This window comes from Uloborus diversus, unplaced genomic scaffold, assembly GCF_026930045.1.
Source record: "Uloborus diversus isolate 005 unplaced genomic scaffold, Udiv.v.3.1 scaffold_1254, whole genome shotgun sequence".
NCBI lineage: Eukaryota > Metazoa > Arthropoda > Arachnida > Araneae > Uloboridae > Uloborus > Uloborus diversus.
Genome location: NW_026557937.1, coordinates 11,934 through 28,878, shown reverse-complemented (window position 1 = coordinate 28,878; position 16,945 = coordinate 11,934). Strand labels below are relative to the sequence as shown.

The following is a 16,945-nucleotide window of genomic DNA, read 5'->3' as shown; positions in this document are numbered from 1 at the left end:
TGTTCGTGTACTCTCTCGTTTCGGTGATATGAATTGTACCCTAGATCGTGTGATTTTACATCATTAGACTTCTCCCTATGGGGTTATTTGAAGTCAAACGTCTATGTCAGCAATCCCACAACCACCTGCGCATTACCTAATTGCGATATCGAGCGCCAATAACAGTAAACTGCTTGACCCGCCCAAACTTTCATTATTTTTCAAATAATTTTCGATAATAAAAACGCATTATAGAATCGAAAACGCTCCATTTGTAATAACCCTAGACCCTCAGCTGCCAAATTGTTCTTTTTTCAAGATTGCCCACAATTTATTGCAAAAATGGCGGCAAATTCAAATCTTGCGTTAATTTTGAGACACCCTTTATAAGAATAACTACATCACTTCTATTCTTTAATTATTCTTACAACAATAATTATACTGTTTGAAAATTTAGTTAAATGATTTCAATTACTTTTTAGTTCTATCATAAAACACATATGCTTTTAAGAGTGATTTTAATAGTTTCTTAAAATTCTTATGCTAAGTGGTTTCTGGAAGTAATTTTTTTTTTTTTAATTTTCTATAATCTTTCCATGTAGAAAAATTTTATATACTGTTTTGTAGGGGTTCTTATTCCAAAAAAATTGACTTGATATGTTTTTTTAAAACCATTTTATTAAAAAAGTAGCATTTTTTAAAAATATATCTTTAGTTTAACAACTTTACACAACTTAAAAATGTTTAAAATACTGCATTTTATACAAACATACAATGGATTTCAAGTAGAGCAAAGAAAGGAAACCATTATTATTAGTAATGTAAATCAGGGAAATTTGGTGAACTTAATCAGGGAAAAGAACTTTTTTTCACAGTTCCTGTCGCCACCCCGGTTTAAAGAACCAAAATACTGTCAAGTTAGATGGATGATTAAATGCACTGTTGACACTGAAGGCAACTTTTGAAACAACTTTATTGAAACTTAGTGATGACTCATTCACCCTTTGTCCCATTCATTATCATTCTGCTTGTTTATTAAAAAAAAAAATAGACATTTAGGCATCATAATTTTTGTTTCACTGCATTTTTACTTTACTTAAATTTAAATGATGAAGACAAATAAGAATAGTTTAGTTTTTTAAGTGCACACTTATATTTTTTACATTACGAGTAAGTGCTTCAATGAGGTTGTGGCATTCATGTAGACGTTTTGCGCTCATTTCTAAAAATAAGCAAGTTTGAGATTAAATAGTGCTATTCTCTTCGTGAACAAGGTCATGAAAATTTTTATTGAAGTCATGAAAAAGTCTTGGAAAAGTCATGGAATTTTTTCATCCAAATAGAGTATGAACCCTGTAAGTTTGATATAAAAAGTAAATTACATGTCAGGTAATGAAATGAAGATGGTTTCATCATAGTATATTAGGGGTGCACACTCTTTGTTTAAAAGTACAAAATTAATTAAGCATTAATTAAAATTTGCAAAATAGGCCAAAAAAAATTTTTTTTAAACATTCATTTTTGTGGATCAGTGGTGCATGTGTTCAGTTTTCAATATACCAAACAACACTGGTCTGACTTAGATAGCTGTTGACAATGCACATTAGCATTCTATTTCAGGACATATTGGCTAAAACAATTTCTACCTTTTCTTCATTGAGCTATTTTAAAGGGAACATTTTACCCCAAACATTTAGCATTGCACTCCCCTAATCTGTCCCATAATTTTGCAAAATTTGTGAATTAACCCCTGACCGTTATCAATTTTCTCTGATATTGCTTAAAATGCATTGCAAAATTGTATCAATACTATAAAGAGGAATTAGCAATTTTTATACATGATCCATGTGTGTATATATATATATATATATATATATATATATATATATATATATATATATATATATATATATATATATTGAAATCATTAGTTTATTTAGTCCCAATTTATTTTGTATACTTAAAATTATGTTTAAAATAACTTAATATGAAGCATTTTTATTTAGTGCAAATCTTTCATGGAGTTTCTTTATTTGTTTATAATTATGATTTTTTTACTTCTTTTAGGAAATTATATTCAAAATATCTATACATACTCTTTTTTTTCTTTATATTACAGGTGGTTTGACAAGAGCTTTACTCTAATAATCACTAAAGACGGCAAAGCTGCAATAAATTTTGAACATGCTTGGGGAGATGGAGTAGCAGTATTAAGATACTTCAATGAAATTTACTCTGATTCAATAAAGAATCATTTTGTTCGTCCAAAAACTGTACCTGCTAATATTGATGCTTCTCATCGAGTACGAAGGTTAGGTCAGTGTTTTAAATTTTAAAAATATTAATTTTAAAACTTTCAAAAAGATGTATTTATATCCGCACCTATTAAGAACATATTTTCTTATTTTTAGCATAATGTTAAAAATTGTAAATGGGTTAAAGTGTTAAATGAATGATTAAGAATATGAATGAAAGTTAATGTGTGTCTTTTTAATGTGCTCTTTCTATTTTGGGTTGAGTTTTATAGAGTGCTAATTAACCAAATTGTGTGCTCCGAAAATATTATTTCTTAAAAGTGCATATACTGATTATGAGGTTTATTCTTTTCTTTTGGAGTTGATAGATTTGTAAAAAGGAAAAGCATTTTGGGAATGTATGGAACATAGAACATAATTTAAATATTTTACAGATTCCTTTTCCCTTAAATGGAACTTATGGTCTTCTTTAAAGGCTTGTTTTGTTTTAAAATTAAACATTTAATTTAAAATTTAACAACATTGTTTTTGCAACAAAGTTTAACAACAAAATTTTGCAACGTTTGAGAAGCAGATAAGTGCTTCATTTTGATTTGTTTGGCAAAACGTTTTGAAATTGTGCCACAAAGTGTGATGCTCAAAGTAACATGTTCTTTTCCATGACACATTTCAGACCTTAATAATTTCATAAATATATGAGATATATTCATGAAATTTGGGATTATAGATGTTCTACAGATCTGCTATAGACATACAAAAATTCAAGTATGTCGTTTTAATAGTTTTTGAGAAATGCTGCTTGAAATGTTTCATGTAAGATACTCACTAGCAGATATTTTGCTCATTTCTTTTCAAAACTCCAAACTTGACCGATACACTGCTGTATGTCTAAGTATGAAAAAAGATAAAGAGTGCAAAACAGATAATAATAAAAAAGAGGGGGGAATAAAAAGTAGTTTTACAAGTGTTATCTGCAATGCATAGCATTTAGGAAAATGTCTGATGAAGGTTTTATAATGTAATATTTAATTGCAATTCTAAGCTTTAATTTTTAAAATTAAAAGTACTTTATGAATAATAAAATTTTAATTTAAGTGTGTTAATTTAATTTTTTTATATTTTTGTAAGGTTTATAAATTTGTATATAATAATCAAGTTTTGCATATTTTTATAGATTTTGTACTAGATGAAGCCATACAATCCAGTGTGCAAAATGCCAGAGACAAACTAGCTCAACAAACCAACAATTTACAATTTAACATTCTTCAATATAGTCAAATGAACAGAGAAAGTATTAAGCAAAATAAGTTGAGCCCTGATTCTGTTGCTCAGCTTGGATTGCAGGTAATTCCTATTCTTAGGAATATATTCAGTTTTCAGGGCTCCCAAATGGTCCGCTTTTCCCGCCGAAGTCCGTTTTTTAGGGTAAAGTCCGCTTTAGACCGCTTTTTAACATTTTGGTCCGTTTAGTCCGCTTTTGTATTGTTTTTACTAAAAAATCAGATTTTAAAAATTTTCATTACATTAAAAGATACTGTGTGCTGACTTATGTTAAGCCCGAACACGCTGCCGCGGCGCCGTTTTTCTATTGAACTTGACTTTCTGGTATTATTTCGCTTCAGATTGACGTCATTACTCCACCCACTGCTGTAACATGGAAATCTAGCAAATGGAGAAGTTTGAAAGAAGAGTTATGACGTGAAATCAAAGCATTTTGCTACCGATATTTTTCACGGGTTCGTACGCACTTGAAAAAAATTAAGAATGTTTCATCAGTGAAATTTTCTGAACTTGTGTTCGATATGTAACATCGCGAAAAATTACTTCCTGTGTTTGCGAGTTCAATCTTTTTGCATCTTGTTATTATTTTGATGTTTTTGACAATCAGAAGTTACTTTAACATTCATTAACTTAGATTAGTTTATTTTATGTTTATTTACAATAGATAATAAACTTTTTTTTCGGAACCATGATAACATCAAACTTTCTTGGACTTCGCCGAAAATTGCTTGCTGGGTTTTGAGATTTCAATCTCTTTGCATCTTGTAAATATTTTGATATTTTTGGCAATCAGAAGTTATTTTGACACGCTCTACCATAGGTTAGCTTATTTTTTGTTTAATTTTAATAGATAAGAGACTACCTTTTTTTCGAAACCATCGCAACATTGAACTTACTCGCACTTCGCGATCTTTTTGCATCTTGTTAATGTTATGATATTTTTGGCAATCGGAAGTTATTTTGACATAACACCTCCTTAGATTAGCTTATTTTTTGGTTAATTTTAATAGACAATTAATGTTTATATTTTTGGTACCATAGCAACATTGAACTTTCTCGCACTTCGCGGAAAGTGCTTGTCGTTGTTTGAGATTTCAATCTTTTTGCATCTTGTAAATAATTTGATATTTTTGTCAATCAAAAGTTATTTTGACACACTCCACCATAGATTAGCTTATTTTTTGTTTAATTTTAATAGATAAGAGACTACTTTTTTTTCAAAACCATGGCAACATTGAACTTACTCGCACTTCGCGGAAAATTGCTTGTCGTGTTTGAGATTTCAATCTTTTTGCATCTTGTTAATATTTTGATATTTTTGGCAATCGGAAGTTATTTTGGCATACGCCACTATAGATTAGCTTATTTTTTGTTTAATTTTAATAGGTAATAAACTAGTTTTTTTTTCGAAACCATGACAACATTGAACTTACTCGCACTTCGCGATCTTTTTGCATCTTGTTAATGTTATGATATTTTTGGCAATCAGAAGTTATTTTGACATACGCCATCTATATAATAGCTTATTTTTTGTTTAATTTTAACAAATAATAAACTTTCTTATTTTTGGAAGCATAGCATCATTGCACTTACTCGAACTTCGCGAGGAATTGCTTCTTGTCTTTGAGATTTCAATCTTTTTGCATCTTGTACATATTTTGATATTTTGCGCAATCGAATGTTATTTTCACATATGCTATCCTAGACTAGCATATTTTATGTTCAATTTAAGTCATGTTTAGTTTTAGGGAATATTTTTTTTTTTTTGGAAATCATGCCAACAGTGAACATACTTCGCGAAAATTTTATTCTCTTGTGGAAGATTTCAATCCTTTTGCATCTTGTAATTATTTTAATATTTTTTTAATTGGAAGCTGTTTTGACATGTGCTACCTCAAATTTTTTTATTTAATTTTATTTTTAAAAACTAAAAAACTTTGTATTCTTATTTTTTTAAGTACTCATAATGAGTATTTTCAATTTGAAAATATAACTCTTTGAATCTAAACTTACACATTTATTTATTATATTAAGTTATCCAGTAAAAGCAGGCTCAAATTTACATTCAGTGTATTTATCGCTTAAGCAGCATTTGTATATTTTTGGGTATGGTGACTTTAATAAAATTTTCTTTCTCACTAATTTTTATATATACTTGAAGACAGTTACAATATTTTTTTGGTGCCCGAACAAATAATACATACATATGAAGAAATGATTTGGATATTTAGCATACTAATAAATGATTTGCAAACCTCTAATATTTTTGAACTTAGTCAGTTAGTAGCGTAGCCAGAAATTACCTCCTGCTTTGGTGTTTGGTCATAAACTCTCATATGTATATAAACTTACCATATTTAGACTGGAAATATGTAAAAACCAAAGGCTGTGGAGGGGGAGGGGGACCTCCTGACCTCCAAACTATATCTTGTCTTGCGGTACCTTATATCAAAATGAATTCTCTTTAAACTGGTTATGTGAAAAATTTTGTAAACTACTATGTACTAAGGTGTTTACTGTAATAACTGTATCTAAAAGGTCTTTATTAAGTATGCACTGATTGATCGGTCACTTGGGTGATTATTTTTAACTAGCCAGTTTTTACCTGTTAAGTAGTAGAAAATTTATTTTACAATTAAAGTAACTCTGTAAGATGGTCAGTTACATGCTTGCTTGTCACTCCCCCCCCCCCCCCATCCAAATGTTTGTGTGAATAATATAAGAAGTTCAGATGTACAGAAGGTGATAAGGATTTATCATTAAAAATCATTATTTTGGTTAATTAACGAATTATCTTCATGTGCTTATTGCCAGGCAGCTAATTTGCCTTTTTTTGCTACCCTGGGTTTAACTATGAATGGTCCTCCCAAGGTCCTCTTTTTAATCCTAACTGGCCCTCTTTGGTCCCCTTTTTGATTCCAAGTGGTCTTCTTTTACCCTTTTCTATGGCTAAAATGTGTTGGGAGCCCTGAGTTTTAAGTACAATGTGTAAGTATTATGTGATATGTACTTGTGAGTGCTTTTATTCTCTGGTTTGAATTGCTATAAAATCCTAATAAGAATTAATGAATAAGTAATTTAAGTTATATATTTACCCTGTACCAGTGGCAATCCTAATATTCATACTATTTGATGTAGTACTTTATGGCATCAACTCTTCATATATGTATCCACAGTATTAACAATTTAGGAGTTCATTAAAAAATATCATATACTGATATTTGCATTACCATCAGGGTTTGATCTTTTTAGCACTTTTTCTAATCTTTTACTTTGTTATGATATAAAATGATTTTCATATCTTCTGTTACTCGTGCCTTTCCTCATTCCTTTAGAATGTTAGGGGTTTCTGCTTATGGTTGACTCGTGTTTATAGTTTCCTTTTATAGATGTCTTTTATCAATCCTTTAAGTTTTGCCTAAGATATCGAAATTGAAATTAGCTTGTATATATGTGTTCCATCCTTCCTAAGAATTCAAAATCACCTATTAGATTTCCATAAACAGCGCCAGCTTAAGTCATGAGCACAGGTCCGAAGCACCAAGTCTGTTGCTAAAGTTTTTAAAAAATTGGAGTAATTTTACATTGCACATTAGAGGTATGTAGATATTAAATGTAGAAAAAGATTTCTCCTTAAAATTTTAATCTCTTTCACAAATCCCTAACACACTCCAGGACTAAATTATCACCATTATTAGTACATTAAAAGTAACATAGCAGATACTCTTTATGTGTGTGTATTATTGCAAACAGGTAAAATTCGATGCCATATTATAATGTATATTCATCACATGTATCACTTCTACTTTTATTATTTATTGCTTCTTATATTGTAATATATAATGAGTATTGAAACACAAGACTTCACCAAATTTCGTCTGTTGAGTTGCAGCAGTACGCAGTAATCAAAATATGTATCACTTCACTATAGAGTTTATGCAAGGAGGGACAACACCTAATTCAGTTAGTGCCTAGTGTCCTATGGTCCATAGGTGGGCCCTCTCAATAGAATCGCATTTGTGAAAAACTCTATACAAATTCATTTGTTACAATGAATTAACATTTTATTGAAAGGGTTTATGTTGTTACAAATATTGCAAACTACTGTTATTAATTTGAATCAAAAATTACAGATGGCATACTACAAAATTAATGGAAATTTTGTTGCTACATATGAATCATGCAGCACATCTGCTTTTAAGCATGGAAGAACTGAGACTGTGAGGCCTGTAACTAAGGCTACTAAGCGGTGTGTTGAAGAATTTCACAAAAGTAATCCTGCAACTAGTGCTGAAATGAGGGCTCTTTTGAAAGAGTGTACTAAAGTACATAATCAACTCACTAAAGAAGCTGCTATGGGTAAGCATAATTACAGGATATTTTATCCTTTTGCAGACAAGTTTTCATTTGAATGAATTTATGCAAATGTCTATTTAATGATCAGTTATATTTTAACGAAAATATTTTTTTTTTGGGGGGGGGGGACTTAAAGATGTGTTTTAAAAGTTATGCATCTTTTGGTGCAATCAGAGTGATGTTATTAGTTCGAGCTACTAGAAAATGGCTTTTTAATTCATCTGTCAAAATCTACAAAAACCTAATTTTCTACCTTTTGCTACAAAACAATCCAAGAATATTCCTTCCTTCAGAAAGTTTTTTTTTTCCCACCAAAAAATTTCCAATTGAGCGCTAAAGCCATTTATCTTATATTTTTTTTGCAGTGTATCAATTAATTTATTTGTGAAATAAAAATTGACTACTTAATGAAAAAAGGCTTTTTTTCTTTCATTGTTTACAAATTCTGGTTAAAAATTAATTTTACTATGATTTTTTAATTTTTTAAAGTAATATTTTCTTGTACTTTAAACCTGTGTTCATAAAAACATATTTACAAGATTGATTGAAAATTTTCAATGGGTAATGAGTGTACACATGCAGTTAATTCCTGATTATCCCCATGTCAATCAAGAATGAAGAAAATGTATTTTTACAGGAAGAAACTGATTTTTAGTGGAGTCTTACCAATGACTTTTTTTTTTGAAAAATAGTAAATTTAAAGCTGTTTTTGTTTTCTTTTTGCATTTTCTTTATTGTTTGTACACTTGCTTTTTTTTACTTCTATTGTACATAAAATATAAAACATTTTTACTGTACTGTATATACGAGGGCGGTTTGATAAGTTTGTGACTTTAAAATTAAAAAATCAAATAAATACCAAAATACAGTTTAATTATATTTTATATTTATATATGGGTATAGTATATTTTATATACAATACCCATGAAATTTGCAGACGATATTTAAATTATGTTGTGTTGTATTGGCATCAGAAGAAAACGACAGACAATTTTGTTTTCGTTATGAAGAAAAAAGAATTTCAGGTATTGATAAAGCATTACCTTTTGCACAGAAAAACAATTTCCAAAACAGAAAAAAAGTTGAAAAAATATTATTGTGAGTCTGCTCTATCACATGGCATGTTTCACAAGTGGTTTACGGAATTTCGTTGTGGCCGTACGTGCACAACAGCCGCAGAACATTCTGAATGTACGATTGAAGTCACAAACTAAGAAATGATCAACAAAATCCATGTCATCGTGCTAGAAGACTGCTGTGTGAAAGTGCATGAGATAGCTAATATGGTAAACATATCGTCTGAATGTGTATGCAACATTTTGCACTAACATTTGTGTATGAAAAAGTTATCAGCAAGATGGTTGCCACATTTACTGACAGTCGATCATAAACGGAATTGTGTAACAATGTCAAAGCAGTGTTTAGACAAATCCAGCGTAATCCAAGTAAATTTTTGCGATGTTATGTGACAATGAGCGAAACTTAAATACATTACTACACACCAGAAACGAATGAACAGTCAAAACAGTGGACTTCTTCTGTGAAAACTACTCCAAAAAAGGCAAAAACAGATCCATTGGCCGGAAAGGTTATGGCCTCAGTTTTCTGGGATTCAAAGGGCATAATTCTCATTGACTATCTTGAAAAAGGGAAAACAATCAGGGGACAGTATTATGCTAATTTATTAGACAGTTTTAATGCAAAATTAAGAGAAAAATGACCAAGAAGAAAGTCTGTTCCAACACTATAACGCTCCAGCTCACACATCTGCAATTGCAACCACAAAATTGCATGCATTACGCTATGAATTTGGTTTCTAATCCACCATATCCTTCTGACTTGGCCCCCAGTGACTTTTTTCTGTTTCCAAATTTAAAAAAATGGCTTAGTGGGAGGAGAATTTTTTATTCAAATGATCAGGGCCTGATTAACGCACGGTCCGGCAGGTCCACGGACCTGGGCACCACAAATTTAGGGGCACCAAAATAGCCTAGCCTAAATTCACTTACTTACTTCCCTTTTTTTTTTTTTTTTTAAAGCTCATTTTACTTTTTCTCAACTTTAAGGAAGAGGAGGCTCAAATTTTTTTAAAAATCAGCTCAAAACCTCATAAAGTTAAAACCAATTCACGTAAAGAAGTCGTTGTCCCTTAGCTCTGGAATTTCAAAATAATTACTCGGATGACATAGATGAACATTTTCCAGAAGAATTAACACACTTTCAAATTTTTGCAAAAGGTAAACTTTCTGCTGGAGAATGTTTTAAAAGGATAAGATCACTAAACATTACACATACATTTTGGAATGTGGATTCACCCCTTGCAGCTTCTTTTTACCTTGCCTATCAGCAGCTGTTCCAGTGAACGTTCCTTTTCATTTTTGAAAAGAATAAAAAATCATTTGAGAAGCTGCGTTTTTCAGGATAATTTACAGGCGTTTTCCTTATTGACCACTGAAAATTCTGTGACATCAAACATAGATTTCGATTATTTGATCGACACATTTGCCTGTGTTAAAGCCAGAAAGAAGCTTTTCTAAAGCTTGATGTCAGAATTAGTAAGATTTTTTTTTGCAGTTTTAAATTGTTTTTTAATTCTTTTTTGCCTTAAGAGGCAATTTTAACTGTGATTAGTTTGGTAACTATTAAGTGTTTGGTATTCAAATCCCAGATTTCCTTTCAAATGCAGTAATGTTCCTTTAAAATGTAGTTTCTAGTATTTAGGTTTCTAGTATGAAACATTGACTTTAAAATTGAGCGGATTTTCTCATGGGGGGGGGGGACACCAACATATACTCAGGACCTGGGCACCAGTTTGGCTTGATCGGGCCCTGCAAATGATGAGATCATTAATGCCACAAATAAGTATTTTAATGATCTCCAGACATCTTATTTTTTGGAAGGGTTATAAAAGTTTGAACATCGTTGGAAAAAGTGTATAGCTGTGAAAGGAGATTAAGTTGAAAAATAAACTGCATTTTTCTATTTATTTTGATTTTTTCATTAAAAAGTCATTGACTTATCAACCCCCCCCCCCTTATAATCACTGATACGCAGTTTAATGTATAAGTGCAGCCAAATTTTTGAGCAAAAACAATTATTAGCTTCTCGTTTTTGGCCTTTTGTAGATTATCCCCTATTTTCATTATCCAAGGTAGTTGTGCCACCCAAATATGCAGATATAATCATAGTTCACTTTACTTACATTCATTATAGCAGGAAGTTTTATCATGCTTCATGCACATTTGGTTTAAAATAAGCATTGTTTGCCCAGCTTCTATTGCATTTTAAATTAACTATTGTCTAGACTAAAAATTCATCTTTTTTAAAAAAATTCATATAAGTATCAATTTAAGAAATAAAAATTTTTAAGCATGTACACTAAAGAAAAGAAAAATATTTTTTGAAATTAATATTTATAAGTTTAGAAGAAAGTTCAAACTTTAGTAATAATTAAAAATTAATACCGAAGTTTGAATCCTTGATTGTATAATATGTGCAGTAAAGCACCGATAATCTGGGAATTCGTAATCCTTCACCAATGAGTAAAGGGGTGGGGAATCTTTGCTACACATATCCTCTTAATCACAAAGGTCATTTTTAGATCTTAATAAAGCAAAACTTTATTTATAATAGTAAAACTGTTTGGAATGCATCTATTTTCCATTGTAAACACATTTTTTTGTAATGTTTTCCTAGGTCAAGGGTTTGATAGGCATTTGTTTGGTTTACGTTACATGGCTGAAAAACATAACCACAAGCTACCTGCATTATATCAAGACCCTGTGTACCTGGAAGCAAATCATTTTATTCTTTCAACATCTACCTTGTTTGGTCCTGCATTCAGTGGCGGAGGATTTGCCCCTGTTGTGCCTGATGGCTTTGGAATTGGTTATGGATTTTTAGAAGACACTATGGGCTTTCTTGTCAGTTCTTACTCACCATACAGGAATGGGGAAGAATTTGTCAATGCATTAAAAGAAAGTTTTGACCAGATCCATAAAGTATTAGAAAAATCCTAGTCATATTTAAAATCTACTTCTATTGTAAATTTTAAATATTTTGGTTTTTATTTTTTGACATTTTTAACATGGTACTTTTTTAATAAAAGACTTTATATATAAAAATAATTTTAAACAAAATTATTTTATAATGTTATTTATTTACATCAAATGTTTATGATTGTATGTGCTTATGATAATAAAGCAGCTACGTGGTTTTGAAATAAATTTATTTTCTTTAAAAAATGTTTATTTCTTTGAGCAGATTATTACTCATTCTAAAATTAATTATTCAATGTTTATCAGTTCTCTCTAAGAAAGTTACAAATGAACAATTAAAAATGTTCTTTAATTATTGGCTGAATGTTAATCTAAAGTTTTTTCTTGTAAATGTTTAAAATTTATTTAATTAATTTGAAATCTAAAATATAATCTTGATTTTTATGACCCAAATGCAATGTTATTTCAGCATTACACTATTCATTAAAGCAATAAGTTGTTTTGTTACTTTATGCTACATACTATGTACAGTAATACTCCAATTATCAAACTCCAACCATCTGACTATTTTTTCACTCTTTTCTATTTTTGGAGCCTCCTCAGTGATTGATTTGATGTGATTCTTTTCTCTTTTCAGTCTGAAGTAGTGAAGGTCATTATGGTGATTCGATTTCTTGTAACTGGAAAGCAAGTGAGGGTACTTTAAGTCCCCGGTGGTAGGGAAGGTGCTCCCACGACCATCTTGAAATTAAAGTGCGTTTTTTTTTTTTCAGTTTTTGTCTTACATCTCAAAAACTATTTATTTACAATCAAAATTGTTATTTGAGGAATTAAAGAACGTAAAATTATCTTCAAAAATCTTTTTTTTTACATTTATTGTATCTATAACAGTTGATGAGAAATTGAATTTCAAAGTTAGTGAATTTTCGGATAACTGACCATTTTTTCGTTCCTTTCTATTTTTGGAGCCTTTCGAGGATTTTATTTCTTGAAATTAGCAGGCAGGTGGGGGGGGGGGGAGGAAAGAGGCGAGTAATTCAGAAAGACAAAAATATGTGCAGATGTTCTTTTCATACTTTTTTTTCCCTTCCACCACAGTCCAGCTAACGAAGACGCAAAATGAGGGTAAAAATTAAACATTCAGTTATAAAAATTGGTACGCATATACAAAAAGCTCTCCTAACGAACATACTAAAAGTCCCCTGTGGTAGAGGGGTTTTGAGGGGAGTTCGTGCCACTATCTTGGAGTTCCATTTTTTCGCTTTATTTTGGATTTCGTTTTACAGCTTTCATCTTATATCTCACAATCTTTTTTCTTGAGAGCAAAACCATCAACTGTTAAAAGAAAGAGCACAAATTACCTTTAAAAATGTGCTTTTTCTTTTGTTATAAACACAGAGACAATGCATTTCCAAATTCGTGAGATTTTGTAAACTATCTACTTTTTTTCCTTTTTGGCACTCTGCAAAAGACATATTAATCACTTGTTTTTAAATACATGGACTCTGTTTTGTCATTTAAGTCAACTAAGACCCAAAAAGACCACTACACATGTAAGAAATAAACGTGTACCCTTGTGCGGTAAGGATAAATGATAAAAAAATCAAATATGCAAAAAGTGCATCTTCTTCCTTAGATTGTTAAGGTGGTGTTATTTGATGATAAACCGTGAAGATTATTTTTTTTTTCAAAATCCTTTCAGCTTATGCAATACTACAGTTTGCACTTAATTTTCTGCAGCCACATTTTGTGATAAACAATTGATGATTTTTGCTCTTAAGAAAAAAGACTGTGAGATATAAGACGAAAGCTGAAAATACGGAATCCAAGATAAAGTGAAAAAACGGAATTCCAAGATAGTAGCGCGAGCTCCCCTCAAAACACCTCCACCACAGGCGACTTTTAGTATGTTTGTTGGGAGACCTTTTTGTTTGTGTACCAATTTTTATAACTAAACGTTTATTTTTTACCATCATTTTGGGTCTTCATTTGCTGAGCTGTGGTGGAAGGGGGAAAAAATGAAAAGAACATCTGCACAAACTTTTGTCTTTCTGAATTACTCGCCTCCTTCCTCCCACCACCTGCCTGCTAATTTCAAGAAATAAAATCCTAATAACCTGCACTACTTCAGAACGAAACGAGGAAGAATCACATCAAACAAATCCTCAAAAGGCTCCAAAAATAAAAAAAGCCAAAAAAAGGTCAGTTTTTCAAAAATTCACTAACTTTGAAATTTAATTTCTCATCAACTATTATAGATACAATAGAAGTAAAAAAAGCTTTTTAAAGGTAATTTTACGTTCTTTAACTCATTAAATAACAATTTTGTTTGCAAGTAAATAGTTTTTGAGATATAAGACAAAAATTGAAAGCATGCACTTTAATTTCAAGATGGTCGTGCGAGCTCCTTCCCTACCACCGGGGACTTAAAGTACCCTCACCTGCTTTCCAGTTTCAAGATATTGAATCATCATAATCACCTTCACTACTTCAGACTGAAAAGAGAAAAGAATCACATCAAATCAATCACTGAGGAGGCTCCAAAAATAGAAAAGAGCGAAAAAATGGTCAGTTTTTCAAAAATTCAAACTTTGAAATTTAATATCTCGGAAACTATTATAGCTACAATAAAAACTAAACAAAGCTTTTTAAAGATACTTTTACACTCTTAAATTTATCAAATAACAATTTTGTTTGCAAGTAAATATTTTTTGAGATATAAGACGAAAACTGAAAAAACACAGCTATAAAATCCTAGGTGGCGCTGCGAGTTCCCCCCATCATTGGCGACTTTCAGTATGTTCATTAGGAGCCCTTCCTGTACATGTGCCAATTAAAAAAATTACTTGTTTTTTTCACCCTTATTTTGGTCTTTGTTTACTAGACTAGAAGTTAATGTAGGAGCAGCACGAACTGTTGTGATGATGAATCCCATCTCATAGGGCAGCTCCATTATTTGCTTCTAGGGTGCAGCACTTACAAGCATGCTTAAAATGTAAAGGTCTTGCATTTCATTTTATTAATTAAAAGCTATTTTTCTGTAAAAAGTCTCTACCATTTTCAATTTCATACATCAATTACATAAAACAGACCCTTTTTTTCAAGAGAAAATACAATTATCTGAATTTCTGTTAATACAAATGGAGTCCGGTCCCAAATGATTTGGATAATAGGAGTTCTACTGTATTTATAACTGAAAACAATATGAACAATAAGAGTAAAATGAAAAACTATTTTAAAAAATTGATTGTTATGAATTGCATGTTTACTCTAACCAAACATACTTTAAAAATATAAAGTGTTTAGGAAATAATATACTGTGTACATTTCCATCACTCTTCATTTCTACTATAATTTTTTTTTCTCAATTATGTAGCTCCTTTAAAAATGTTCATTTCGATAATTTGATTTCATTTCAGTTCAGTTCAATTTTATATAACAATTTTATTTAGTTCATTTTTATATAATGCATATTAGATGAAAATTATTTATGAAGCACATTTTTCCTGTTTTACACAAAATTAAAAACTTGAGCGAAAAAAGATACTTTATTGCATTTGCAAATATTTCGGAACAATACAAGCTAATTTGAAACACATTATAATTAGCAAATCATTAAAATAATTACATGGTTTTTAGTTATACATTGTGCTGCTTTTTTGGTTTAAAATCAAAAATTATAATAAAACATCAGTAACAGTTAGCATAAAACTTTAAAAATATACATAAATCATATATTAAAAATAGTAACTTATTTTTATAAGTTTTATGAAAATGAAATTCTGAATGTAAAATATTTTGACTTTGGAATGTAAAATGAGAAGCAATAATCTGTTTTACGATTTTAGTATATATGTATATATATAATATATTTCTGATTAAAGTACCAAACTTGTATTCAAACAGTAAAAATTTCTTGATAAAAAAAATAACTTAAATGTAGTAATTTGATTTAAAAAAAGATGTCCCTCCCCCCCTCCCCCTATGCTTTTTTCATATATATGCGTAAACATTCATATTCATAATGGATGGGATAATATTTTAGGACAACTGAAGAAAAAAATCAAACTGAAAAATTATTATAATGAATAAATATTGAAACCCCCATTAACCTAATCTTTTTTATTTTATCGTTACTCATCCAAAAATCCCAATTCATGTTTCAGCTAACCCCAAAAACTGGAAGACAAAAATCAAATTACAAAAACTAATTTAGTGTGTCATGTAATTTGCCTCCAATGGCTTTAAAAACATTCTTAATAATTTATTAACTCAGAATTTGATATGATTTAATTTATATTTATCACAATTGTCCAAGAATAGTAAGCAGCCACTTAAACAACATAAAGCTTTGTACCATAAATAACTAAAGATCATAAAAATTTATGAAACAAAATTTAAAATTCAAATTTTGTTAAAAAAAAGTGATTGATAAAATTTAGATTTTCAAACCTAAAACAGGATATAAAGCATGCACAAATATACAGTCCACCTAAAGTTTGTTGGCATTCATCTTTGATAAGGCTACTTTAAAATTGATTGAAACCAAAGAAAATTTAGCAGTAGGTTTGGTCAGTGCCAGATTAAGACATGGACACAGGTCCAGGCATTAAAATTTGTGGGGCATCAAATCTGTCACTAAAGTTTTAAAATTTGGAGTACTTTCATATTGCATAATAGCAACACATAAATATTTAAGTCTTGAAAAGAGATTTTTTTTCCTTAAAATTTTAATCTTTCACAAAGTCTGAAATCACTCCAGATTTAACATTACATTTAAAGATATCTCATAATTATATGTATATATTTATCATGTATAGTATATCAATCATTAATCCAACATACTACAGCCAAATTTAGCATGGTTCGCTTTCAATAAATAAGTATCACAGGGGTGCCTACCTAGGAGAGAGGTCATGGCAGACTGCAAGACTGCACCATTGAAAGTTTTTTTTTGGGGGGGGGGGGGGGGGTGTCCTCGTGGTATCAGAGGGGGGCACCCCTGTGTATCAAAATGTTTTGTTGCTTTAATATGTATAGTATAAGTGACAAGGGCACCAAAAAATTTTTTCCATA

General features: G+C 30.3%; 1 protein-coding gene across 1 annotated transcript in view; it reads left to right on the top strand.

Moving 5' to 3' along the window:
- The window catches only part of LOC129232540 (carnitine O-palmitoyltransferase 2, mitochondrial-like), a 38,588-nt gene extending 26,518 nt beyond the window's left edge, over positions 1 to 12,070 (top strand). Inside the window, exons 9-12 of the mRNA XM_054866676.1 lie at positions 2,099 to 2,295; positions 3,409 to 3,578; positions 7,649 to 7,874; positions 11,568 to 12,070. Of these exons, the coding sequence (XP_054722651.1) occupies positions 2,099 to 2,295; positions 3,409 to 3,578; positions 7,649 to 7,874; positions 11,568 to 11,890 (916 nt within the window). The 3' untranslated portion in view covers positions 11,891 to 12,070. The remainder of the gene's footprint in view (positions 1 to 2,098; positions 2,296 to 3,408; positions 3,579 to 7,648; positions 7,875 to 11,567) is intronic.
- Positions 12,071 to 16,945: the final 4,875 nt, after the last annotated feature.